General features: G+C 47.4%; 1 protein-coding gene across 4 annotated transcripts in view; it reads right to left on the reverse strand.

Moving 5' to 3' along the window:
* Positions 1-27,233, reverse strand: part of LOC111144354 (bromodomain containing 4) — a 92,281-nt gene that overhangs the window by 33,738 nt on the left and 31,310 nt on the right. For 3 of the 4 annotated variants that reach the window (XM_022498618.1, XM_022498614.1, XM_022498616.1), the window contains exon 2: positions 1,773-2,091. In XM_022498618.1, the coding sequence (XP_022354326.1) occupies positions 1,773-2,057 (285 nt within the window). In that variant the 5' untranslated portion in view covers positions 2,058-2,091. Of the gene's footprint in view, positions 1-1,772; positions 2,092-11,169; positions 11,223-27,233 lie in introns of those variants that run through there. The other variant, XM_022498615.1, reaches the window with a different exon arrangement.

The following is a 27,233-nucleotide window of genomic DNA, read 5'->3' on the forward strand; positions in this document are numbered from 1 at the left end:
CGGGAATCTGGTTTTTACTTCTGCGTCACATCTTCCTAAGGTCACCAATGCCCTCCTAAAGGCCAACAGGAGGGTCAGGTCGGAATCCTCATCTCTTTGACCTCCCTGTAGCCTCTGATGTGGGAATGGGGCGGGGGTGGGGGGACTGTTCTCTGCTGGTGTTTCCCCTGGCTCTTCTGTAGGCCTCCCACCGCCCTCTGGTGCTGTCAAAGCCTCAGGCCCATTGCATTCCACCCCCCCCCTTCTGTCCCCATCCTTTGCATTTACTCTGAGGTCACCTTCACCTGTGGACCCTGCGTGGCTTGGCCCAGTCTAGCCCACTAGCCAGACCGAGGTTATGCTGTAGCAAGCTCTCCCAAGAACCTCCCCCAGTGACAGGTTGTCTGCCTCTACTCCTTCTCGTGGTCAACAGAAAAGAGTGGCCTCTGAAGCCCAGATCTCACAAGGACCCTCTTTTGTCTCCATCCCCTCTCTTGAGCCGATTCATGATCCAGACCTGCCATGCATCCTCCTGACTTGCTCTTCCCAAATGCATAACACCTATTCAGCAGACAGAAATAACTGGACAGTTGCCACAGACACTTTCTGTGAGGAGGGTCACAATACTGTATTCATCTTTCTTGAAACTGGACGCCGGTCAGACACTAAGGCTCCTACACGGGTGCAGCTTGAACACTGACAGACAGCCGCCCGGGGCTAAGGCAGTAATCACATAATTCCTCATCTGGGAGTGTGCGGGATGTAGCAAACAGCAGGGGTTAACGTTTTTCTTTTTTCAAATTGGTTGATTTATTTGACAGAGAGAGCACGCGCACATATGTGTGCACACAAGCGGGGGAACATCAGGCAGTGGGAGAAGCAGGCTCTCCACTGAGCAGGGAGCCCGATGCAGGGCTCAATCCTAGGAACCTGGGATCATGTCCTGAGCTGAAGGCAGACGCATAACCGACTGAGCCACCCAGGTGCCCCAGCAGGGGTTAACTTAAAGACAATCAATCCCTGATGCTCTGAAGAAAAGAAAAAAAAGCATCTATCCTGTTTCTCCCCTGAGATACAAACTGACTTCCAGAACCATTTGCTAGGGATGGGGCAAAAAGAAAACTCTCTAGGGCAAGAGAACAGGAGGGGTACAAAAGAACAGGAACAAGTGTGCTGTGGCTATGGCACAGCAGGTGGAGGGCGCGCACAGAGGCCTCTGAGGGCACAGCTGCATCCGTACCTCCGCTCTCCAACCAGCCCCTGCGTGTGCTTACTCCCTGGGAGCTGTTCCACTACCTTTTCCTGCCCTGTGCTCTGGGTGATGACGATGATGATGATGCCGGTACTGAAGAAGACACTGCAGCAAACCAGTCCCACTTCCAGTGTGACCAACCACATCCACTTACGCTGGGCCAGCCAACCATGTCTGAGAAGTAGGGGACCTGGACTATGCTTGCTCCCACTTCTGCTCCCCTATGGAATCGGAAGGAAAGCTGCAAGCACACCTTCACCCCTATTTCAATATCTCTATATAGTATCCCCTGGATCCTGACATCTAAGAGCCAGTTATTATGTGAGTCAGCACGTTCTCTTCCCCTTTCCTATTTCCAACCATCAGGACAACTGAAACCACTCACTCAAGGGCCTTGTGAGTATTGGGGTTTCAGAGCTGGGTCCCAAAGGTATCTCTGCCCCTGACACCCTCTGCCCCGACCTTGAGCCCACCCTCACCAGGAGCAACACGGGAAGAGACCTAGAAGACAGCAGCCCTGGGCCCTGCCCAGGTTACTCACAGGGAGGTTTAGCTTGACGGCGTCCACAGGCTGCTGGAAAGGCCACGCAAACTGGTGTTTCCATAGTGTCTTGAGCACCACTTTGAGCAGATATTGCAGTTGGTTCGTCTGCCTCTTGGGCTTGTTGGGGTTGGAGGTCTCTGGGGGTGGGGGATTGGTGCTGGCTGCGTTGGCTTGCTGGGGTTGGGCCTGGGCCTGCGTTGTAGACATTTGGGTAGTTTCTAGTCCATCCCCCATTACTGGCAGATTTCTCAATCTCGTCCCAGGGCCGCTCTCCGCAGACATGCTACTGATCCCATCACATTCTTCACTGGGCACTCTACAAGGGAAGAGAAAAGCCTTCATCAGAAACCAGGCATTCAGATGGGCACTGCTCAGAGTAACACATGGCTGTGGCCTCCAAGGGCTGAGCTCCTCTGGTGGAAAGCTGTCAAGCTGACCAGAGAGCCACTCCATGCACTGACCAAAAGGGCCCCCGTATCTGCTCCTCAAAGATGTATCCGACAGCAGGAAAGAGAGATCAAGCACCAACGGGGAGGGGCATGAGGGACACAGGGCTCAGAGAAAGGAACTGACCAGGTGCAGGCAAGGGCTGTGGACACATACTGAATCCACGCAAAAAGGGGCAGAATAAGCAACAAACCAGGTTTTCATGACAACTGAGAGTTTTTAAGAGACTCGCCTGTGTAGGAGAGAGGACGATTTGCAAGCCCTCAAATATATCCTTTACATTAAAATTCTTTGCACCTGTAGCTCATGAAACATCAAAGTCAGTAATTGTTTGTGGTGATTGGGGACAGGAAGGGAGAGTGGCCCACCTAGCTCACTGCTAAGTCCGCAGGGTGAAGCCTCACACTCACTGAGAACACCTCCTTGGTAACTGAAAATAATGCCTATTTGCTGATTCAAGAAATCCTACAGGGTACTGCTGATAACCTACAAACTAATCCACACTCAACCTACCACTTTAGACAGCTATAAAAATGGGCACCTCGGGGCGCCTGGGTGGCTCAGTCAGTTAGGTGTCTGCCTTCGGCTCAGGTCGTGATCTCAGGGTCCTGGGATCGAGCCCCACATCTGGCACCCTGCTCAGTGGGGAGCCTCCCTCTCCCTCTGCCTGTCACTCCCCCAACTTGTTCTCAATCTGTCAAATAAATAAAATCTTAAAAATTAAAAAAAAAAATGGGCACCTCTTGTGACCTGCACAACGGGTGCAAGACCCTCAGCTCAATGCCTGTGTCAGCACCCCATCCTGTGCCCTCCCCTCACACGAACGACCCCTGCTTCGGGACATGCCAATAACACAAATCTTGTCACAAGCATCCTTGCAATGGCAACTCTGTGCACCTGGTCCAGTCACTCTAAAAAAAAACACAGATCCCGGGTACATGTTGTTACTGCCAACTGCCCTCCAGAAACACACTAACCCAACCCTTACTTGCAGTGCTGAGAGTTCCCACACTATTAATGAGAAGAAACATCTGTTCAAACATGTACTATTTGGCATTCTTTCTGTCCACTGTTTTTCTGACACTTTCCTACTGGCAAGAATAAGGAAGTTTCACCTTTAAACCCAGTCCCTGAAATAAGAACAACTTTGTAATCTAGGAACTGCCTGTATGTAATGAGCATCTCTAGTAATAAACCCAGGAGTTCAGTGGGGATAAGAAAACCTCTCTGGCTGGGGAAGTCAGACAGACTTTACAATCACACTCTGGCAGGCAAAGGGGACGAAAAAAGATAGGACAAGTTCACTGGCTCTGTCATGGTTTTCTTTCTGGAACATACCACACACCAGGCACTCTGGCTGTTCAAGAATTCCTTTATAATTCAAACCAAGTGTAATTTTTTTTTTTAAAGATTTTTATTTATTTATTTGACAGAGAGATCACAAGCAGGCAGAGAGGCAGGCAGAGAGAGAGGAGGAAGCAGGCTCCCTGCTGAGCAGAGAGCCCGATGCGGGGCTCGATCCCAGGACTCTGAGATCATGACCTGAGCCGAAGGCAGCGGCTCAACCCACTGAGCCACCCAGGCGCCCCCAAGTGTAATTTTTTTAAAAAAGATTTTATTTAGGGGCGCCTGGGTAGCTCAGTGGGTTAAGCCTCTGCCTTTGGCTCAGGTCCTGGGATTGAGTCCCACGTCAGGCTCTCTCCTCGGCAGGGAGCCTGCTTCCTTCTCTCTCTCTCTCTCTACTTATGATCTCTGTCTGTCAAATAAATAAAATCTTTTTTTTTTTAAGATTTTATTTATTTATTTGACAGAGATCATAAGTAGGCGGGTGGGGGAGGGAGCAGGCTCCCTGGTGAGCAGAGAGCCTGATGTGGGGCTCAATCCCAGGACCCTGAGATCGAGGCTTAACCCACTGAGCCACCCAGGTGCCCCCAAACCAAGTATAATTTAAAACAAAGTCCCCACAAAGGTTTTTGTAAATTCAGTTCTGGCAAGTTACCAAATTTGAAAAGCACAGGGGAAAGCTTGCTGTGTAAATACAACTCAGCGCTGAGTGTGTCCTAGGAGGCTGTGGCAAGCTGGAACTCCTGGCCTGAGGCTGACCACCCCCCCACAACTATGTCCTAGTTGCAGCGTGAGCCCAAGAACTGACAAAACTGACCTGGTCAAGGAGACAGCATTCCTTCCAGGGTGCTCTGATTGACTGCAGTTCTAGCTGTCAACTGGCTAGTGACCACGTGGAAAGGACACTGCTACAAGGAGAAGGTTGCTGCAGAGAGGGGACCCAGGCAGAAACAGCCCAAAGCCATCTCATGCAAGACCCTGAATCTTACAGACTCAGTCTGAGAACTGAATCCATGTTTGCTTTAAGAGGAAAGACTGTTCTTTATTCTTTTTCACCGAACAAGTAAGAGATCTATGAATGCCTTTTGCTTTTTCACAGATGGGATGACAAACACTCAAAACCCAAAACTAGATAATTCACTAATCATTTATAGCTCACAGGAGGGAAGACACTGTGGAGAAATACTAGTGCTATTATCCAAGGCCCTGGAGGATGGTATGTTTTAGCAGGGCAATGTAGAAGAGTCTAGATGTGGCCTTTAGTATCCAATGCTACACTTAAGTATTAATGAGGCCCAACTGTGTCCAAGACACCAGGTGAGTATTTTAGTCTGTGCCCTCTCAGGGTCCTCCAGAGATTTGAGAAGGGAAGGGAGGCTCCTATGGCAACCTCCATGATGGGTGTGAGAATACTAGCCCAGGAAGAACACTTACAGGAGAGTAGGGGGGCTTTGGAGATATGAAGCCATTTCCTGGTACCTCTCACATGGTGCTAAAGATGGGGAAGGAGCACCCAGAGCTGAAACCAGTCATCTGGCATCAGAGCCTGAGGGGGCACTGGAGGTGGGGAACTGGGCAGCAGCCTGCAGAGCACCTCATAAGAGTGGTGCTCCAGGAACTCAGGACAAGAGAGGGGCATTTCCCCAAATGAACTTCATTTGAAAATGCGGAATACTGTGCACTATAATAGTTTCCAAAGGCAGATTTAACTGGATAGGCCTGCTCCAGACTTTGGGGACTTCGGCCAGAACTAATGGCCATGTGGCCCTGGAAAGAAGTGCTTGGGCATGAATCAAGGCAAGACAGCTGGGACAGAGGCACTACTGATGGGAAGGAGGCACATGAGGGGTGCATGAGGTGAGCCCAGCTGGCAGCTAAGAAAGGACAGCATGGGAGCCAGAGGCCAGTGAACTAAGTAAATGCACCCCAATGGGAGCAGGAAGAAGGCCACATACAGATCGAGGGAGGGGAAGCACCCAAAGGATGGGATAAGGTGTGGAACCATCAGAAAGAGCCTTCTCAGAGGCAAGAACAGAGGGAAGAGAAACCTAGGGGCCAGGGTGAATCACACGTCATTGAATAGGACATGGGGAGAAGGGAGGAAGCATCCCAGAAGCTGCATTCGGCCATGCATGGAAGCCTTCAAAAAGTGTGCCTACTGCTGAGGTGAGCAGCAAGAAAGACAGAAGAGGGTTTCGCCAACCTCTGAGCTTTAATCAATAAAGAGGGCACCTCAATTCCAGAGAGGCAAGGTCTACAGACACCTCAGAGTGACATGCAGGGGCTCCCGTGGGGCTGTGGGAGGGTTCACAGGGCAGGCTTTAGGTGGATGGCATTTAATCACCTGGTGTGTGTTCCCCGGTTTTCATTTCACTCATTCCAGGCCTGACAAGGAGAGTCCCCATCTGATGCCAGTATAAAAGGCTGTGTACAAAGGTGCACCATAGGATCATCCACATAGACTTTAACAATGCTGTTTTGTTCTCACGATATTTAATTTTACTGAAATCTATGTGTGGTTTCTGATTTAGTTTCCTTTCAAAATAAAAGTACTGTAAACAAAACAGTAAACGGATTTAAAAACAAAAACAAAAAAACAAACCCAAATACCTTCTCTCTGGAGCAGAGCCAGCCAAGACCGACTGCAGGCTCCAGGTGAAGCCAGTGGATCAGGAAAGTTTGCAGGAAACTGGGGGGAGGGAGGACGGGAACCCATGCACAGGACTTTGGAGCACTCCCTAAAAAATCCTCCACAGGTTAAGTGGATGGGAGTAATCATTTACTGGGCAACTACAGAAACTGAAGTGGGGCCAGTGAGGCGGGAAGGGGAAACAGAGGGAAGAATGACATGGACAATGTGCCAGCTGGCCAGGATCCTTTGTATGGTGGCCATGGACCAGGCAGAGAGATATAGGACTTGAGTGCTTAGATAACAAGTTATCAACAGGGAGGCAGCATCACAGAGAAGAAAATACGCCAGCGGGGTTTTTAAGGAGTCCTGGAGTCAGCTAGGAGTCTCCACGCAGTAGGACCAAAATGTCTGAAGGACTAAAAGGGAACAAGTGTAAATGTGGCCCCATCATGAAGGGAGGCCGGATGCACTGAAGTGAGCCCTGGAGGGAGGGTGGCATTAAGCGAGGATAAAGAATGATATGCAGTTTGGTTTCCGCTCTTCGATTTCTCCTAGGAAGCAATGTGAGAGTTACACAGCCAAGCACATGCCAGGTAAGCTGCAGCAGGCAGGGGGCAGGAGTGGCACCAGCCTAGGGGAGGCATTCTGGACCCAGGGCAGTGGAGGAACCCTGTCAGCCTCAAGGACACATGTCAGGGGGCCAAGCGCATCCCACTGGGAGGAACTGAAAAACACACATTTTTCCATTAAGCAATGACATTCTGGACATCTTCGGGCAATGTCCTGGAGGCAAGATGAAATCAAGGTAACTGACTTCTGAAACTTGTGGGCTGCGCTGTCGCCTTTTTTTCTTTCCAAACGGACTCTCAGTGAGGCCAAGGGATAGAGGGCTCTGCACATAACCACTTTACTTCACCTTCAAGCCAGGCCCAGATGGGCCCTTGAGCCAAGGAAGCTGTTTTTTTGTTCACCAGATGAACATCTTTTGCTACAGAAAGCCGGACCCTAAACTTTGCCTCATCTCTGTGGTTTACACTACTACCTTCACCACAAAAGCCAAAACATCCTTCCCGAGCCAGTGTTCTCACATTTGATATACAGTAGTATTTAAATCTTCAAAACAACTCTGAGATTGCTTCTGGTCTTATCTCCATTTTAAAGATGATGAAACTGAGGTACAGAAAAATAACTTATCCAGGAAGCAGAAAGATCAGGCCTATGCAGCCACGGTGGCCCAAAGTCTAACATGACCCCTGGGAAGTTTCAGTTGGACTTTGAACCAAGAAGTCCCCACTTACGAGATGAACCTTCAACCCCAGAAGGGTCCAGTGCAAATGGTCGGGACAGACAGGCCCATCTTAAGTAACATGAGCATTAAGCACAAGACCCACACACTTTTAACAACCCAGCTCAATTTCATAAGGAAAGAAGCTGCCAGGGTTCAAATGGAAGGCATGATATATAGTTTAACAGATCAGATAGACCTGGGAGACACAAGTACCTGAAAGTTTCTTTGAGGAGGCTGTGAAGACAAACAATGACAGGTAACATCCATGGCCCCAATGTGAGGGATCACCATGAAATCCCTGGGATGTCCTGTTTTGCACTCAGGGGCCTCAAGAGCACACTGAGAGGCCATAATGCCCAGACAACCTGCATCTTGCAGCTCAGCCCTCAGAACTGCAGGCAAGTAAAATCCTTATGAAACTTCCAGAAGCCACTCACCTAGAACACAGCAAAGTACACGAGGGAAACCAAAAAGTTTGGTCTCTGGTCTGTTGTGGGCCAAGAACCAGAGGCACCAGCAAGCAGCTCTATGTGAGAGCCAGGGTGACTTCTCTGACACAAATATCCAACAAGGCTGCCACCTTCAATTCTTCCCACAGCAGTCACTTCCACCCTACACTGCCCCCCCACCACAGCATCAACACTCAGCACAGAGGCCACTGTGGGCCCCCTTCCCTGTGACCTTCAGGCCTTTCATTTGCTGTACCTGGTGCTTCCCTGATCTGTTTAGAGTGGCTTTCCCTGTTGGCCCCATGAGCGCACACAGGGAAGCCTGAGGGCAGGGCCATCTTTATGTCATTCTTCTTCTCCCGATACCTACCAAACGCTCAGTGCATGATGTGGGTATAGAAGACACCCTACACTGACCACACGTGAATGTCACCCTGAGGATTCTATTCTAGATCAATCTTGAAGCTTTGGAAAAGGAAAGCAGCTCATGCTCTCACAAAGAAAAATGTGGTGACTGCCAGACTCATTTGCTCAGCCAATACATCCCGTGTCAACTATGTGCCACGCCCAGGACTCTGTGGTCAACATGACATTCTTCCAGTGATTAAGCAATACTCGGGCAAGTACTGTAAGGAAAAGGGCTGGGCTGCTCTGGCCAAGGACAGGGAGGGTGTGCGCTCCTGTGGTAGGTGAGGCAGAGACGGACAGAAAGGGACCAGGTTTGTAAAAGAAGGTAGGACCAATGCAGGAACACAGGCACAGGTCTGGAGGCAGGAGAGATACCAGCACATTTGAGGAGCTGACTTGGTGGCGGGGGTGGGGGGCGCAGGAGGCAAAGCACAGGGACCATGTAAACACACTGGGCTTTTATATTTCATGTTCAAGCCAGGTCCAGATGGGGTAAAGAACATAATGGGAGGACCAAAGCTGGGGTTTGCTTGGATGGAGCATGGGGGACAGATTCCAGGGTCATTCAGAACATGTAGATACTATAGAAATCCCCTGCCTGATATTTCTTTCTTTCTTTCTTTCTTTTTTTTAAAGATTTTATTTATTTGAGAGAGAGACAGTGAGAGAGAGCATGAGAGAGGAGAAGATCAGAGGGAGAAGGCAGACTCCCTAAGGAGCTGGGAGCCGGATGCAGGACTCGATCCTGGTACTCCAGGATCATGACACCTGAGCCAAGGGCAGTTGCTTGACCAACTGAGCCACCCAGGTGCCCCTGACATTTCATTTTTAACTACACCTACACCAATGCAGTTTACAGATGCAAAAGATAGAGAACCCAAGAGGGGATGGCACAGGGACAGGGTAAATCAATGGCTCAGCACCAAGGCTAAATGAGGGGGAAACAAACTGAATGCTCAGAAACTCATAAGCCTACCTGCACATGTAAGTAGACATCATCTTCAAGCAAAGTTCTGAGCCTAAAAGATCTTAAAATGCTGTCCGTTTAAATACTGACCTGTGGTCAAGCAGCAGGAGCCACCATTCACTGTGTTGAGTTAGATGAAGAACAAGGGACAGGAAGAGAATTTCACTTATTGTTTCCAATCCAAAGAAGGCTGCATGATTCAACTGGGTGTCCTATTCCTGGATCTATTCCCAACTAATATCCTATAACAATTTCCCAATTTAAGGAAAAAGAAAAAGATGAAGAGAGATTAGACAGTAAGTGCCCTGGTCCCCAAATTGAGTGCCAAGGGTGTCATGGTACCTCAGAGGGGTACTACAGGTACAAGGCAATCGATAATTTCAACATTAGATTGCATTATATGCCTTCTGACAATGTCACATCTTGCAAAACTTGGCATTCAGAGAACACTGTAATGAAAAGCAAATACCACAGGTGTGCCTGGGTGGTGCAGTCGGTTAAGCATCCAACTCTTGATTTAGGCTCAGGTCGTGATCTCAGAGTTGTGGGACTGAGTCCCAGGTTGGGCTCTGTGCTCAGAGCAGAGTCTGCTTAAGACTCTCTCTCTGCTCTTCCTTACTGCTCTCTCTAAAAGTAAATACTATCTTTTTTAAAAAGCAAATACCAGGGCGCCTGGGTGGCTCAGTGGGTTGGGCCTCTGCCTTAGGCTCAGGTCATGATCTCAGGGTCCTGGGATTGAGTCCCGCATCGGGCTCTCTGCTCAGCGGGGAGCCTGCCTCCCTCTCTCTCTCTCTGCCTGCCTCTCTGCCTACTTGTGATCTCTCTTGTCAAATAAAAAAGTAAAATCTAAAAAAAAAAAAAAAAAAAAAAAAAGAAAGAAAGAAAGAAAATGTAATTCATAAAAATGTTTTTTAAAAAAGTAAATACCACATAAAACCCGGTATGGAACAGGAAATGCCTGGGGCAGGTACTGGAGCTGGTTCTAATGCGTGAGCAGTTAAGCAGTGCCCGACAGGCACGCACATTCCATTAGAGAGTAACTGTGATTATGAAAGGTTGTAATATTTTCCTTTTCAATTTACCTGTTTTATTTCTTCAAACAGCTGTACAGTTGTTGGGACATTAGTACTTATTCAGTTGTCTGTATCTATACTGCCTAATAAACAAAACTGTTCAGTATTTCCTTCCGCCTAGGAACATCACGAAAATCAGAGATGCTAAGGATGCTGTGAACCAGGTTTAGGAACTTCTGAGTTAATGAAAATTAAAATGCCAATTCTTTTCCTAAGTAGACCCCTGATTAAACATTCCTGCTTTCAGAAATACTATTTGCTAACATCCCAATTCCTCTAAATGATCTCAGAAAATTTTAAGGAGAAACAGCATTTAGCAGACAACACAATAATAATGTTTTTCAAATTAACAGCAAGTTTTGTTTCCTGGAGATTAGAAGGTAAGACAGAAAGAAACAGACATCGGTAGGCTTGGTTCTGGGACACTGAGGACAAGCAAGAGAAAGGCCATATACAACTGCCCAGAAAGAGATAATCACAAGAGGCTATCACAAGAGGCTGAGTAAACCTAATGAGCTGTGGACGACAGATTTTGTAATTGTAGTTCCAAATGAAGTCCTAGACTCCCAAGGGCCCACAAAGCCAAAGGATCCCACCTCCACTTTGTCACGTTCACCCTCATGTGACACAGCACCTGGACAGCAAGACACCAGGGAAAACAGGAGCAGTGCAGGTTAACTGGAAGCCTTAAGAATTCTCTAATGAAGTCCTGTGACCAGCTTTGTGCAAGCCATCACCACACTCACCCGCACTAGCTAGGGCCTAGGCAAGCCTGTCAGTACGTACCTGCCACGTCCTGGGCTGGTGCTCTCTGCTGGGCACTTGAGCTGTACCTGCTTGGCTAATCCTCATAGCAGCCCTACAAGGCAAGTGCCAGTATCATCTTCATCCCTGTGGTAACACAGGAGAGTGGATGGTGGCCTGGTCAGTCAGCTGGAGGTCGCCTGGGGCTTCGAAGATCTCAAGTACTCTGCTCCACAGCTGCCCCTGCTCACCAATCATGGGGCAGAGGTCCAGTCAACCAGCACCACTGGGCCTGCCAGGACTGGTTCGCCACAGGGGCACCCCACTTCCACACTCTGGCAGGTATTAATCAGCAGGCCTACACTGCCCTCTCTGCAGAAGCAGCTGAATGCCATGTGACCCTCAGGTTGCAACAGTCTCAAGTCAGATTTCCAGAAGTGGTTTTTCCAAAGAATTTCACCCCCGCCCCCAAAACAAATCAGAGCCAAGATAACTCTCACAGCACCTGGCCATCTGTTTGTCAGTTTATAGTGTGACTCAGCCCACATCCTAGGTGAACTCTGAAACATACTTTCCTGCTGATGCCATGGGGATAGAGTTGAGAGGAACAGAGTCCAAGTTGTTATTTATATTTCTGACACAGTAAGGGCCACAAGGAGCTCTGCCTTGAATCTGTTTCCTGCCAAGCAAAATGCTAGCCAATGCCAGCTGACCACAGCCCCTCAAGAAATTCCAAGTGCACAGTTACATCCTTCAGAGGAAGGCACCTCCCCACCACTGCAAGGTTCTCCTATAAAGAATCACTTGGGGGCGCATGGGTGGCTCAGTGGGTTAAAGCCTCTGCCTTCGGCTCAGGTCATGATCTCCAGGTCCTGGGATGGAGCCCCGAATCGGGCTCTCTCCTCAGCAGGGAGCCTGCTTCCCACCCCCCACCGTCTGCCTCTCTGACTACTCGTGATCTCTCTGCCAAATAATTAAATAAAATCTTTAAAAAAAAAAAAAAAAAAACACTTGGAGTAAATGCAAGATTCTACCCAGAGATAAAAAGAAGGGGTTGGAGAATCCTGACTTTGGTAAAAATCTGGCAATTTCTCAGTACCAGTCAATTTGCAGAAAATCTTATCCTGTCCTAGCAACCTCTTTCTTGAATGGTTATGCTAGTTATGGAACACTAATATCAGAAGGTCCACTCCCTCCTGGTCCCAGAGCAGAAGCTATTTCCATTCATGGCTACGGCCCATTTCAATGCGTATGTGTGTCAGTGGGGACGCACAAACAGGATTACTTTTCCATCTAACTGGCTCAGGCAGCTGGTGAGAACAGCACTGGTGTCATCAGCCAGACCGCATCAGCCAGACTGCACTGTCTGGAGCCTGGCCAGTGGCTGTGCGCTGAGGCAGCTCTCAGAAGACTTAATCCTCCTTTGTGCAGCTTGTTAAGAGCCCTAACTCCTGCCCCTCAGACCTGCCAAGCAGAGGCCCATTACCTCAGACTTGGCCCTTCAGCCTGCCTCGAGCCAGGCGACCCAAGGTAGCGATGAGCTACCTTCCTGGTAGGGGAGTGTAGACACACTGAAGCTCTGTTCCACAGGGGGGGGGGGGGGGGGGGTGGGGGAGGCACCAGGCCCATATGGACCTTGTAGCCAGGACGGGGAGCCAGGCCCAGAAGATCACAACACCGCCAATCAGAATTCCTGTCCTTTTGCTTTAGAAACCAATCAGGAGGCCCATTAAATTAGTGGCACTGAGAATTTTGCACCATCTTTTCCTACAAAAGCAGCCAGAAGCTGGAGGGATGACCAACTCAGGCACAGTAAAAAGTTCCACTGTTACATTCGGTTTACATCATGGTGCTGATGGTTAGAAGTGGGTGGATGGACTTGTGAATTTGAAATGTTCCTGTGGGGGTGCCTGGGCGGTTCAGTCGGTTAGGCATCCCATCTCTTGATTTCGGCTTGGATCATGATCTCAGGGTCATGAGATCAAACCCCACACTGGGCTCTGCACTGAGCATGGAGCCTGCTTAAGATTCTCTCTCTCCCTCTGTCCCTAATCCCTTCTCAAATAAAAAAATAAAATATTTTTTAAAAAATAAAATGTTCCTGTGAGGGGCGCCTGGGCGGCTCAGTTGGTTAAGCAGCTGCCTTTGTCTCGGGTCATGATCCCAGGGTCCTGGAATCGAGTTCCGCATCTGGCTCCTTGCTTCTCCCTCTCTCTCTGCCTGCTGCTCCCCCTGCTTGAGCTCCCTCTGTCAAATAAATGAATGAAATATTTAAAAAAAAAAAAAAAAAAAAAAAGGTTCCTGTGATAGGCATGGAGTAAAAAAACAAAAACAAAAACTCTGATGTGGACAAGATCAAAACTGCTAGACTAAAACATTCCAGCAGGGGCTGGCTGATTTTTCCTATAAAGGCTGAGAGAGCAAATACAGTCAGCTGTACAAGACATACAGGTTATTGTAATACTCCATTCCGCTGCTGCTCTATTGTGAAAGCAGCTCACCGACAATCCTTAGACAAATAAGAGTGGCTGTGTGCCAATAAAATTCAGACTGACCCACACAGGCTGTAGTTTTGTTCCAGAGATTTCTAGGCTTTAAGTCAAGGGAACATAACATAACATGTGACAAAATGTTATGTTAGAAAATGTTATGTTCAGGGGCGCCTGGGTGGCTCAGTGGGTTAAAGCCTCTGCCTTCGGCTCGGGTCATGATCCCAGGGTTCTGGGATCGAGCCCCGCATCGGGCTCTCTGCTCAGCAGGGAGCCTGCCTCCCTCTCTCTCTCTCTGCCTGCTTCTCTGCCTACTTGTGATCTCTGTCTGTCAAATAAATAAATAAAATCTTTAAAAAAAAAAAAAAAAGAAAAAAAAATGTTATGTTCAGAGGAACACCTGGATGGCTCAGTCCATTAAGCATCTGTCTCCTTTGGGTCGGGTCATGATCACAGGGTCCTGGGATCAAGCCCCATGTCAGGCTCCCTGCTCAGCGGAAAGCCTGCTTCTCCCTCTCTGCCTCTCTCCCCACCCCCAACTGATGCTGTCTCTCATGCCCGCACACTCTCTCAAAACCTTTACAATAAAAAAAAAAGAAAAGAAAAACAGAATACAAAATTATAGATGGAATTAGGTAAAGATGTGCAAATGAGTGGCTACATGGAACTGTATGATAAAGTGGGACATGGGCGGTGGGTCTGCAGATGACTCTTACCTAGTAACTTTGAAAACCAAACCAATACATATGTAAAAATAGCCTGGCCTCTTGTTTCGGAAGTCCCCACTGACCTTGGTTGGTGTGGTGCATCACTCTATCTGCCTTTCTACCTGGTGAGCTGGCCTCCAGGCACTGCTTCCCAAAGCTGCCTTGACCTGGGCCAACACTCCAAATTAGAGGCTGGAAGGTTATGACAGAAAAAGGATACCATTAATACAAACGATGCATTCCCACTGACCTGGGGATGTGACCCTAGGGCTGTTCCTTTCATAGGTTTAAGGGTAAGTGCCATTTTCCTCAGGTTGTCTCTTTTTATTTTTTTATTTTTTTTATTTTTTTTTTTTAAGATTTTATTTATTTATTTGACAGAGAGATCACAAGCAGGCAGAGAGGCAGGCAGAGAGAGAGGAGGAAGCAGGCTCCCCTAGACAGCAGAGAGCCCGATGCGGGGCTCGATCCCAGGACTCTGAGATCATGACCTGAGCCGAAGGCAGCGGCTTAACCCACTGAGCCACCCAGGCGCCCCAGGTTGTCTCTTTTTAAAGCTATTACCCAGGGGTGCCCAGGTGGCTCAGTTAAGTGTCAGTTAAGTGTCTGCCTTCGGCTCTAGGTCATGATCCCAGGCTCATGAGATTGAGCCCCCGCTTTGGGCTCCCTGCTCCTCGGGGAGCCTGTTTCTCCCTCTCCCTCTGCCTGCTGCTCCCCCTGCTTGTTTTCTCTCTGTTAAATAAATAAAATCTTTAAAAATAAATAAATAAAGCCATTACTCCAACTTCTTTACCTGACTTCACTTTCACACCTTTTTCCCCCAGTTATTTACTTAACCAAAAAAGCTGACGTGGTTTATGTGGCACTGAGCTTAATCTACACTGTAATATGGAATGCAAAAGGACCGTTAATTCATGTAATGAAGTCCTGCTTTGAAAGATGAACTCTGAGATGGCCACAAAGCCATGTAGACTGCAATGCTGAAGTAGAGAGCAAGGCTGGGTACTTCTTCCTTCACTTAGACGAGGGTTTTCCAGTAGGAAGAACACACAGACACTGGGAAAAAAGAAGAATCTGCAAGGCACCAGGAGTGGGAGTCAAGGGGTGCCTAGGTGGCTCACAGTTGTTAAGCGTCTGCCTCTGGCTCAGGTCATAATCCCAGGGTCCTGGGCTCAAGTCCCGCATCGGGATCCCTGCTCTGTGGGAAGCCTGCTTCTCCCTCTCCCACTCCCTGTGTTTGTGTTCCCTCTCTCGTGGTCTCTCTGTCAAATAAATAAAATCTTAAAAAAAAAAAAAAAAAAAGAGTGGGAGTCGATGTTCACCTCTCACAGGACAGTGAAACTACTGAAATGAGGGAAAAGTTCAAGAGTGAGAAACTAGATGAGTCCCAACTAGGCTGATAATACAGTCTTGGGCAGCCCTGCTGTAGACCAGAAAGCTTCTGAGGATGACATCACATGGTATCCTTTGGAACCCTCTCAATTCCAATAAAAAGATAAAAATCAAGTTCAGGATCTTCATTAACAAAACTTAAAACTATTAAAATAAAAAAAAGACAATTACCTATGGTGTTTCCGGCACATGAAATACCGGGAAACAGATTAGTGTCGACTTCCAAGCCAAGTGATCAATGTCAAGTTCTTTCTAAATTTGGGAGGCCAAGAAGAAGCAGAAGGTGAGTGAAGTGCAGGAGATGAACCACCTGCACAGCCAGTGGCTAGCTCCACACAGGGGAGAGGCAGTCCACTGCCTGTGGCTGAAATGTTCCAAAACATGCCAGCTCAGCACACAGTTAGCTCTGCTGTATGTAAGTGAAAACAACATTCAATGCATGAACAGATCCACAAGTGGGAAACGCAACATTCCAATCAACCTTCCTACAATTTCATATCCTGGGAAGCAGAGGTAACAGGGTGGGGCAGGACAGATTTACCAACAGCACATCCTGCCTCTAAGCTTCTCTTCATGTCACAGCATGGTGGCTGAGGGCAAGACTCAAGGTGTCCCAGGGACCCACCTATGCTCCTTGGGGACAAAAGGGGATCAGGAACAGGGCCAGCAAAAGTGTTTCCAGAGATGCGATGACCACTGAGAGCCTTCATGGAGAGGAAAGGCCAAACCAGGCCTTCAATGGCCAAGAGGACACACAGAAACATGAAGACGTTGCAGGGAGCCAGGAACAGTGAACCCATGAAGGACAAGGGCACATACTGTCGGTTTAGAGCTGCAGAAGCTCAGTCACACTGATGAAGAGCTGATATTTAGTGGGTAGCCTTTACCTCAACAGCATTACCCTCTGACACTCACTGAGAAACTGAATTTAAAAAAAAAAAAAAAAAGCATCTATGGAAAAGATTACATCTGTCAGTATCAGGCACTCTCAGGATATGACTCTAGGAGAGACAACTTTTCTTCTCACCATGCCTCAGTTTTCATCAGGTGCAGAACCCAAATAAAATGGGTGGGAGTGGGAGAGAATATCACTTTTCCCAAAGGAGGTGACAAAATTAGCATCAGAACTAGAAAGACCCCCCCAAGTCCCCAGTTGGAACTGGGGGACTAAAAGGAAATGAAAAGACTGACCCAAGGCCTAAAGACAATCAGTCATGAGAGCTGACAGCATCAAAACTGTATTACCAAAGGCCGGTCCTCTGAGAGTCAAGCAACACCAGAGATAACAGGCCAAGGGGCCCACCCTCCACATGGTCTTGACTTCCTGTCAGGCACCTCTTCCATCAGGTAAAGGGTAAGCTTGCCAATCCTTTGTCTGTTGGGAGGCCTCAGCCCTCACCAAACACTCAGGGTCTACTTCTGCCCTGACAATCTGTGTCAGTTTGAGGTGGATTTAAATAAACCAACCTTCTCTAGATCTCAGTAACTTTCAGAGTGCAAAGGAGCTGAGCAGAGACAAAACTCACATCATTTCAGAAGAGAACAGCTAAGGAAGCCAAAGAACTTGAAGTGATCTGTTGTTTTGTGACAATTAGTGCTCTTATTGCCATTAATTCCACTTCATTTCCACTGATAAATGACCCAAAGAGGTTAAGTACCCCAACTCTTAACACTAACAGAAACGGGGATGCAGCTACCACGGAGCAAAAGGACACATGACACAAAGCATATCTGATATCCTTGCAGGACCCACCCGCCGTCCCCCCCACCCCCACCCCACTTCACCTATCTCCAGCCCACCACTCTCCCCTGGGCAGCATGGGCCACGACGACAGGCAGCGATCCCTGCCCCAGGAGAGCCTCGGCTGCAGCCAAGCTGCAACCAAGCGAGCATCTCAGACTCAGACTGTCACATAATCCAAGCGTACTCCCTGGCAGGCACAGTCAGCTTCTCCTTAGTGTCCACTTAGGAATAAGAGCCGCTCACTTGGTGAGGAGCTTTCAACTCGTCAAAAACTAGAACAGCTGCCCCCATGCACACTCACTCAATGAACTTGCAGCATTCCCCACAATTCCTCACTAACTTTATATTAAAACTGAAAAAAATTTAAGGAAGTGGAACTAACATTCGTCACATCTGAAGCTTCTAACTAGGGTCTAGCATACACAATGACTAAGTAAACAAAAATGTGCACACATGCATGTTCCTCAGTGAAAATGGCCTTGCAATGAGTTTAGTAAGTGATTTTCAGGCTGTGCGCAGGGGAAGCTGGAGACCCACATAATGGGCTGCTTCAGGCCCAGGTCTTTCCCAGCTCTCCATCCTGGGCCCGTGTCACCTGAAGTAGAGCTGAGCTGAGCAAGTACCTCCTCTGTCCACTTTGGGGTCCCAATGCCCTCCCACCAGTGATTCCCACACCTCTGCTGAGGACCTGGGGCAAAGAGCTAGACCGAGGAGGAACAGAGGGTTCATCTCCCATGTAGCCAGGAAGACAGATCAGACCGCATGTTCCTCCTGCTCCCAGCAAACGCTGCACAGGTGAGAGATGTAGCAGAGCCCTTCCACTAAACCTAACACTTAGTATAGGAGCAGAGGTGTGCCTACGGCTCATATACTCACAGGCCTGAGGCCTTGTCAAGACAGAAGGACCAAGCAAGTGGCCGAGACTCCAGTGAGAACTCACCAAAAGCCAACAGGGCCTAAAATCTTCAGTAGCCCGGAAAGGGAAGTAAGAGGACCTGGAGGAGGGTGGGCATTGGGAGCTGCTGCACAGAGAAAGCAGATTCTGTATACCTGCACCATATCTGTGCCTGACAGAAGTAAAATATGGCCAACTCAATTCAAAATTTTCTAGTAGCCGCATTAATTTAAAAAGGTGAAGTTATCCATATATTTCATTCAATGTATAACAGTATTATTTTCACTGAACCCAATATACCATCCCAAGTACCATCTCAATTATAATAACTAGAAAAGGCTGGGAGGAGTGCCTGGGTGGTTTGGTCAGTTAAGCACCTGCTTCCTGGGGGTCCTGGGATCCGCCTGTGCCTGTGTTGGCTCCCTGCTCAGCAGGGAGTCGCCCTCTTCCTCTCCCTCCATCCTTCCCTCCGTCCCTCCACCCAGCTTGTGCTCCCTCTATCACACGTACTCCCTCCTCTTAAATAAATAAAATTGTTTAAAAAAAAAAAAAAAAAACGCCAAAAAACCCGGACATTTTACATTTCTTTTCGTACTAAATGTCTGAGATCCAAGTGCATGCTCCATCCTTACAGCACATCTCAATGCAGGACTAAACTTTCATAAAGTACTTTAAAAATGTTTTATCTGCATTTAGATTCTATAAAATTTACAGGTGAAAAAGTAGCTTCACATGCCCAAAGTATTCAAAACATTTTTTAAAGTTCTCCAATAATTAAGCAACAATAAAATTTTAAAGTTCAGATCCTCAGTCACACAAGCCACATTTTGATGCTCAAGAGCCCTAAGAAGTTAGTGCTGATCTTACCATAAACATCTGGAAGATCCCCTCTTCTAGAAAGGAAGCCAGGGGATGCACTTCAGGAACTTGGCTCTAGGGCCACAAGGACCTACACCATTACACATTCAGGGTTGGCTGGACTTTAGTCCACACCTACCAACTTCATCACCCAAATATCCATGTGTGCTTCAAATCAACTTGCTTTTGGGGCACCTGCGTGGTTCAGTTAGTTGAGCATGTGGCTCTGATTTTGGCTCAAGTTGTGATCTAGGAGTGTAGTATCAGGCCCCACCTCCAGCTCTGCACTCAGCACAGAGTCTACTTATCCCTCTCCCTCTAGTCCTCCCCCCACTCTTGTGTGCACTCTATCTCTCTCTAAAATAAAGAAATAAATAAAATCTGGGGCGCCTGGGTGGTTCAACTGGTTAAGTGTCTCATCTGCCTTCAGCTCAAGTCATGATCTCAAGGTCCTGGGAGTCAGCCCAACACCTGCCTCTCTGCTCAGCAGGGGAGTCTGCTTCCCCATCTCCCTCTCCTTCTGTGCTCTCCCTCCCTCAAATAAATAAATAAAAACTTTAAAAAAATAGTAAGTAAAAAATACATAAAATCTTTTTAAAAGTCAACTTGCTTCTTACAAACTTCTATATTTAAAAGGAAACATTAAGGGGCACTCCTGGATGGCTCAGTGGGTTAAAGCCTCTGCCTTCGGCTCAGGTCGTGATCCCAGGGTCCTAGGATCGAGCCCCACATCGGGCTCTCTGCTCGGCAGGGAGCCTGCTTCCCTTCCTCTCTCTCTGCCTGCCTCTCTGCCTACCCATGATCTCTGTCAAATAAATAAATAAATAAAATCTTTTAAAAATAAGGAAAAGAAAACATTAAAAAAATTAACGTATTCCATGTGAAGTGTGAATTTATTTGAACGAGACAGGCATTATGAGAGACAACATGGGCAATCTTAACATGGGTTACAATTATTGATTTTCTCATATTTAACCATGTTTACTGTAGTTCTATAGGACAATGTCCTTATTTTATAAAAAAAAAAAATAGAATAAAAACTTTAATAATCTGGGACACCTGGGTGGCTCAGTCAGTTAAGTGTCTGCATTCGCTAGGGTCATGATCCCAGGGTCCTGGGATATAGTCACATCAGGCTCCTTGCTTGGCAGGGAGCCTGCTTCTCCCTCTCCCTGCATGTGCTCTCTCTCTCTGACAAACACATAAAATCTTAAAAAATAATAACCTTAATATCTTAAAAATCTTTCCATTATGGTAAAATAGCCTTCATAAATTTATCATTTCATTCATTTTTAAATGTACACCTCAGTGACACGAAGTACATTCACTCTGGTGTGCAACCATCACCATCTCCAGAATTTTGTCTTGCAAAACCAAAACTGTTACATTAAACACCAAATCTCCATTCCCTCCTTTCACCTGGCACCTACCACTCTACTGTGTCTCCATGAATCAGACTAAGTACCTCATATAAGTGGAGTCATTCAGTCTATCCTTTTTTTGACTGGCTTCTCTCACTTTGCAAAATGTCCTCAAAGCTCATCCATGTTGTAACCCATGTGAGAATTTCCTTCCTTTTTAAGGTTGAATAAAATATTCCATTATATGGCTAGGCCACATTTGTTCATCTATTCATCCATCCATGGACAGTTGGGTGACTTCCAGTGTTTTGGCCATTTGCTGCTATGAACATGGACATACACAGTCCCTGCTTTCCAAGAAAATGCCCTTATTCTTATAGGGATGTCTGCCAAAGTACATGTGGTAAAATCACATCTAATATTTACTTTCAAAAGATTTACCAAAACAAAAAAACCTGTGCACTGATAAACATATGAAATTAAAAGGAAAGAAAAGTCATTAACTTAAAAACCAGCACCAGAGGCGCCTGGGTGGCTCAGTGGGTTAAAGCCTCTGCCTTCAGCTCAGGTCATGTTCTCAGGGTCTTGGGATCGAGCCCCACATGGGGCTCTCTGCTAGGCAGGGAGCCTGCATGTGATCTCTGTCAAATAAATAAATAAAATCTTTAAAAAAAAAAAAAAAAAACAAAACAGCACCAGCTGCATTGAAGAGAAAGCCAGTGTAAAAATAAGTACTATGAAAACAACATCACTGGAGTGCCTGCCTGAATGTACTAAATTTGCATCAAGGGAGGAGATCAGCACCCGGTGAGACTTTCTCCTCAATGTGAGCAGGACTGCAAGAAACTGACGGGTGAAGTGTGCCCTCCTCCCATGGGAAATGCCAGTCTCTGGTCTAGCTAGAGTCACCTAACTTAGGCATTCCACAATTTGGGAACAATACGGGGGGGGGGGGGCGCAGAGCAAATTTAAATGGAGGCTATTTATTGTAGGAACAAAACAAGACCAAAAAAAGGGCAGAGAATGGGGCCAGACTCACAGACAATTTAAGAGGCTAAATCCCAATTGTTGAGGTCAAGAGAGTGTCCAGGATTAACCTCAACTGCTGAACCATCACAAGACAAACTGGTAAAAAGCTGATTACGAGGGAATAGGAGCAGAGCAGCAGCTGAGTATCAGGCCTGGGTGAGACCACGCAGGAAATTTTGTGTCCAGAGAGTAGAGTACCCAGAAGGTCAAGTGAAGTCCCTGCTGGGGGGGAGGGGGTGGTACTCTGTGTTTGTCCTCTGAAAGTTGAATAGTAACATGAAAGAGAAGTGGAAACTATCCTAGAAAAAAACACCAGATCCTAAAGGAGAGTTTTAGACCAAGGTAAACACACACAAAAAGCGAGAGGCGAGATGTGAAAGTAATGGCCAAAAGTTTCAGAGCCTGGGCCCCCAGGCTCCTCATAACTAGGAGGGGAATGGCATGCAGGATCCAGCCATAAACTTAGCTCCTTCCCAGAAGCTGTTCTGTGACACACATTATCTAGCCCAGACCACGGACACTGACTTGAGCAACACCCCCCCCCCCCCCGCCCCCGCCACAAACTCAGGTGGCTTCTCTCCCTGGAGTAGAAGCACAGAGAGGCTCTGCATTTCCCTTGTTCAGATTTGGCCACTAAGCACCTGATGCTACCCAGGACAGTGCCTAGCATCCAGCTGTGAGGAAGTCAACACAAGAGGGCAGTCTCCAAGCTGGGTGGCGGGTTCCGTCCCCAGCAGATGGAGGAGGGCAGAGATCTGAGTCCACCCTCAGTGAATGGCATGAATGAGCTCTTTCATTGGTGAAGGAGAACATGCAACAGTACCATCTGCTGAGGAGAGAAAGGTCAGAGGAACAGGCACCAAGTCCTCAGTCCTCCACACTGGCAAAACAACTGCCCAGGTCCCTATTAAGGTGTCTAGAACAGACAAGCCTAACACAAGAAGCTAAACAGAAGCTACAGTTTCTCTGTCTTCAACTGGGGGAAACCAAAGTGCAGAAGCACACCAAAATTTCTCCCTGTCTTTCTTCTACCTCTGGCTGCTCTTGTCCAGCTCCCCACATCCCTACCCAGCCCTCCCACCCTGCTTCCAGGTTCAGACACAAGCACCTAGAGCCAGCAAGGATTGAGATCCTTCCCCCCAAGTGTCTCCAAACCACGCCCGTGGAAAGCTTAGGCTTCTTACGGAGTTAAAAATCAGAAAATAGGTATCATTTCCCCAACCTGAAACCGGTATCAGGAGCTCAATCTGATGAAACCAAGAGCCTGGAAGCAAAGAAAGGTGTGGCTCACGAGCAATGGGAGCTAAGTGTGCTCCTTGGGGTATTGGACCACCCCCTCCCAATAGGAGGCCACCCACTACTAGCTCCTTGCCCTCACAGACAGAAGGTACAGGACACTACCTCCCAGGGGCCCAAGGGCACCTCAGCAAGGAGCTCAGATCAGAGAAAGATTCCTGAGGAAGTGATCTTTCTCAGGTCCACAGCAGAGGAGTTCACTTTTTTGTCTCTCAGTGAGGTCTGGTTTGAAGGCAGAAGGGGGGGGGGCTGACTTGCAGGCTCAGGTGGGGGGAGGATGTCCCACACTTGAACATGAGGTGCGTGAACAAGGTCCTTCTGAAACCTTCAGAACAGAGCTCCGTAAGACTTTACTAAGGACCCATTTGGGATTAAAAATCAGCTCCCAACAATCCCCTCCCAACCCTCAGAGACAAAGTTGAGTGACATGCAGATTATTACAAGTGTATTCAAATGGAGTCAATGTTCAAAATTTAGTACAGGACCATTTCAATTCTCCTCAAAATGCAGCACTGACTTAGAATGGAATTTTCAATGTGCCTTCACTAATCCTGTTACCATGTTAAGAGCACAAAAATAGAATTTGTTCCCTTGGAGTTCACCAGTTGCCATAGAAATGGCATCAAAATGCATTATACTTTTGGGTAAAAAAAATGCACCATGGGTGAAGAAAAATCCCCATCAAATCCAATTCAAATTCAAATCCCTTTAATAATACATGGGGGCAAGCACCTCAAGTATCCCTAGACCACCACCCAAACAGATGTGCTGCAGGCCTAGCAGAGAAAGGAATTTCACTCACTCACACAACACAAACATATAAACATGAGCCCTAAGGAAGATCCTGGAGGCAAACACAACTGACCTGGCCAAGCTGCCCTCCCAGAGAGACTCAAGCATAACTCCACCTCCACCCTAGCACACCCCAGAAGTGATCAAGCTCAAAGCACACATGCCTCCTTCCTGCTCCAGGTCCACAGCTGTCACGTTTCTGATTTGTTCCGTTTTCATAATGACCCAGATTTATGAAAATGTAAGCTCCACTCCCCCTCAACAGACACAAGGTCCCTCGTGAAATCGGTTCACTATCTCTAGTGAGTAAAGACAGAGACAAAGGCCACTGCAGATAGGATTTCAACCCAAGGTAGATCTGAGAGGTTTTTTTTGTTTTTTTTTTTAAGATTTTATTTATTGGGAATGCCTGGGTGGCTCAGTCGGTTAAGCATCTGCCTTTGGCTCAGGTTATGATCCCAGGGTCCTGGGATGAAGTCCCATATCAGGCTCCCTGCTCAGCAGGGAGTCTGCTTCTGCCTCTGCCTGCTGTTCCCCCTGCTTGTGCTCACTTTCCTGCGCGCGCTCTCTCTCTCTCTCTCTCTCTCTCTCTCTCTCTCTGGCAAATAAATAAAATCTTAAAAAAAAAAAAAAGATTTTATTTATTTATTTGACAGAGAGAGAGAGAATACAAAAAGGGGGAGTGGAAGAGGGAGAAGCAGGCTTCTCACCAAGCACAGAGCCCAAAGCAGGGCTCGATCCCAAGGACCCTGGGATCATGACCTGAGCCGAAGGCAGACACATAATGATTGAGCCACCCAGGCACCCCTGATCTGAGAGGTTTTAAAAAGCGTTCGTTAGGGCGCCTGGGTGGCTCAGTGGGTTAAGCCGCTGCCTTCGGCTCAGGTCATGATCTCAGGGTCCTGGGATCGAGTCCCGCATCGGGCTCTCTGCTCGGCAGGGAGCCTGCTTCCCTCTCTCTCTCTCTCTCTCTCTCTTTCTGTCTGCCTCTCTGTCTACTTGTGATCTCTCTCTGTCAAATAAATAAATAAAATCTTAAAAAAAAAAAGCGTTCGTTATAAATGAAAAAGAAAAAACGTCTTACTGCATCACAGAAGTAATGGTCCCACAGCAGGACCCAGATAGAAAGACGTAGGTGTAATGGCACTTTGAACCCTACAAAACCCCTAATTAAGGGGTTCTGGTAAGGGCTTCTTCTCTTAGCTTTGCTCCCCTCATCTGAATATCGTTCCTCCCCTCATAAACAGTATCAACTTGGCAGCTCTGCTTCTGACTTTTGCTGCCCACCTTTGCTGATATATGTGAACATGTATCTGTTATGCGCTAGTATGTATCTTTTGGCATGGCTCTATAAGGAGATGGGGGCTGAGGTGAAGAACAGGCTGAGAACCAACTCCTGGCTGGCCAAGAAAGACTGGCCCTGGGAATGAGTGGGTATATACCATCATTTGTGGCTCAGGTTAAAAACTCTGGATTTCTGATTCAGCCAGTCAACAAACTATGTATCTTGCAACACTGCAGCCTCTTGGGATTCGGCACAAAGACACCTGCAGTCATGGGTCCACATTTCAGCCCACGGATGGGGGCATGGGGACAATCAAGAATGAAAAGACAACTAAAACTGTGGTATACCAACGGAAAAAAAAAAAAAAAAAGAAAGAAAGAGCAGGGGACACATGAGATTGGCGCTTTTTAAGTTTTTTTTAAATCTTTTTTTAAAGGAATCCCTTGAGACTTTCATAAGCGAGGTTCTGTGGTTCCTGATCTCATTTCCTCCGTACTATGCATTAAATAGAAAGCAAACTTAAGAAAAAATAGAAAACTTAAGGGGGAAAAACCTACTTATTTATTTTTACAGATTTTAATTTATTAGGGAAGGAGAGGGCACCCACAGAGGAGAACAAGCAGGTGAGGGGCAGACTTCCCGCTGGGAAGGAAGTGGGACGTGGGGCTTGGTCCCAGGATCCCAGGACCATGACCTGTGCTGAAGGCAGACACCTAACCGACTGAGCCACCCAGGTGCCCAGAAAACCAACCTTCTCCACAAAAGCCTCTTTCATGTGTAAAATAGAGCAGAATCCCCAGATATATCTATCTCCTGTATATACAGGGGCTTGTGGCTTACTTAAAATTGCAGCTTCCACTCAGTGATACCATCTTTACACTACCACCCTTGAAGACAACGAAAGGACAGAATTTATTCAGCTCTGATCATTTACATACAAGACAACACAGCTCATTAAGCCCGTTCTGTATCACAACTTTACTTTCAGCCTAGACATTGATTTTAACCAGTAGAGACACGTCTTGTTGCAGAGTCAAGGGTCAGTCAGGTGGTCCTTAGACTTTACCCCTCAGGCAGGTTCTAGTGACAGCAAACCCTAGGTTTACACTGTTACAGTCAGAAAGATGCTAATTCCTTTCAGCACACCAGTTATTTTGCTGGTAGTTACTAAATGATTCCCTAAATAAATAAGTGCCGCAACATAAGCTGAATGACAGCTAGTCAGCTGACCAAATCCTGATTTTTCACTTCACAAGTATGCATCATCTTTAACTTAGGAAAGTGAGCCAAAAGAGAGTCCTCTGGGGTTTTTTTGTTGTTTTTTTTTTTTTTAAGATTTTTTTTTCTTTTCTTTTCTTTTCTTAAAGATTTTATTTATTTATTTGACAGAGAGATCACAAGTAGGCGGGGTGGGGGGGAGGCTCCCTGCTGAGCAGAGAGCCCAATGTGGGGCTCAATCCCAGGACCCTGAAATCATGACCGAAGGCAGCGGCTTAATCCATTGAGCCACCCAGCGCGTTTTTTTTTTTTTTTTTTTTTTTTAAAGATTAAGCACACACGAGCAGGGGGAGTGGCAGGCAGAGGGAAAGAGAGCAGGCTCTCTGCTGAGCAGGGAGTCTGACGCTGGGCTCAATCCCGGGATCCTGGGATCATGACCTGAGCCAAAGGTAGACGCTTAACCGACTGAAAGCCACCAAGGCGCTCCAAAAGTTCCCTAGTTATGAAAACAAGCCACTTAAGGACCTGGTCTTCGCTCTATCCCAGAATCCTCAGAGGTTTCACAGTTACTAAGTGCTGAAGGCAAAAGAGTTTCACATCACAACCATCTTGGGAGATGCCTTCATGACCCCTACCCTTCACTGCAGACTCTGGTGACTCCCCTACACCCCAAGGATCTCTCTCTGCTGCTGCTGGAAACCCTGGCCCCAGAAGCCCTTGGCATTATTTGGATTACACAATGGACTGTGTGCAAAGCTGTTTGCCTAATAAGGCACTGTGAGCACATGAGAAAACATCTACAGACGTTTTCTGAAAAGCCCAAACACCCCAAGCTGAAAGCATCCTAAATCCCGGTTTCACAATTTCAGGCCCAAGCAGATTCCAGCAAAGGAAGAGAGGAGCTCTCTGCTAGCACTGGGCAGACAGGAGGATGAGCACCTCCTCCAGATGTTCAGTGCCCTTGGAAAGGCTGCCTCATGTCAGACCACTACACCAGTGCACACCCAGGCGTGCTCACATCAGCCATCTACAACTGATGC

Source organism: Enhydra lutris, unplaced genomic scaffold (assembly GCF_002288905.1).
Source record: "Enhydra lutris kenyoni isolate GAN:26980312 unplaced genomic scaffold, ASM228890v2 scaffoldscaffold10, whole genome shotgun sequence".
In the NCBI taxonomy this organism is placed as follows: domain Eukaryota; kingdom Metazoa; phylum Chordata; class Mammalia; order Carnivora; family Mustelidae; genus Enhydra; species Enhydra lutris.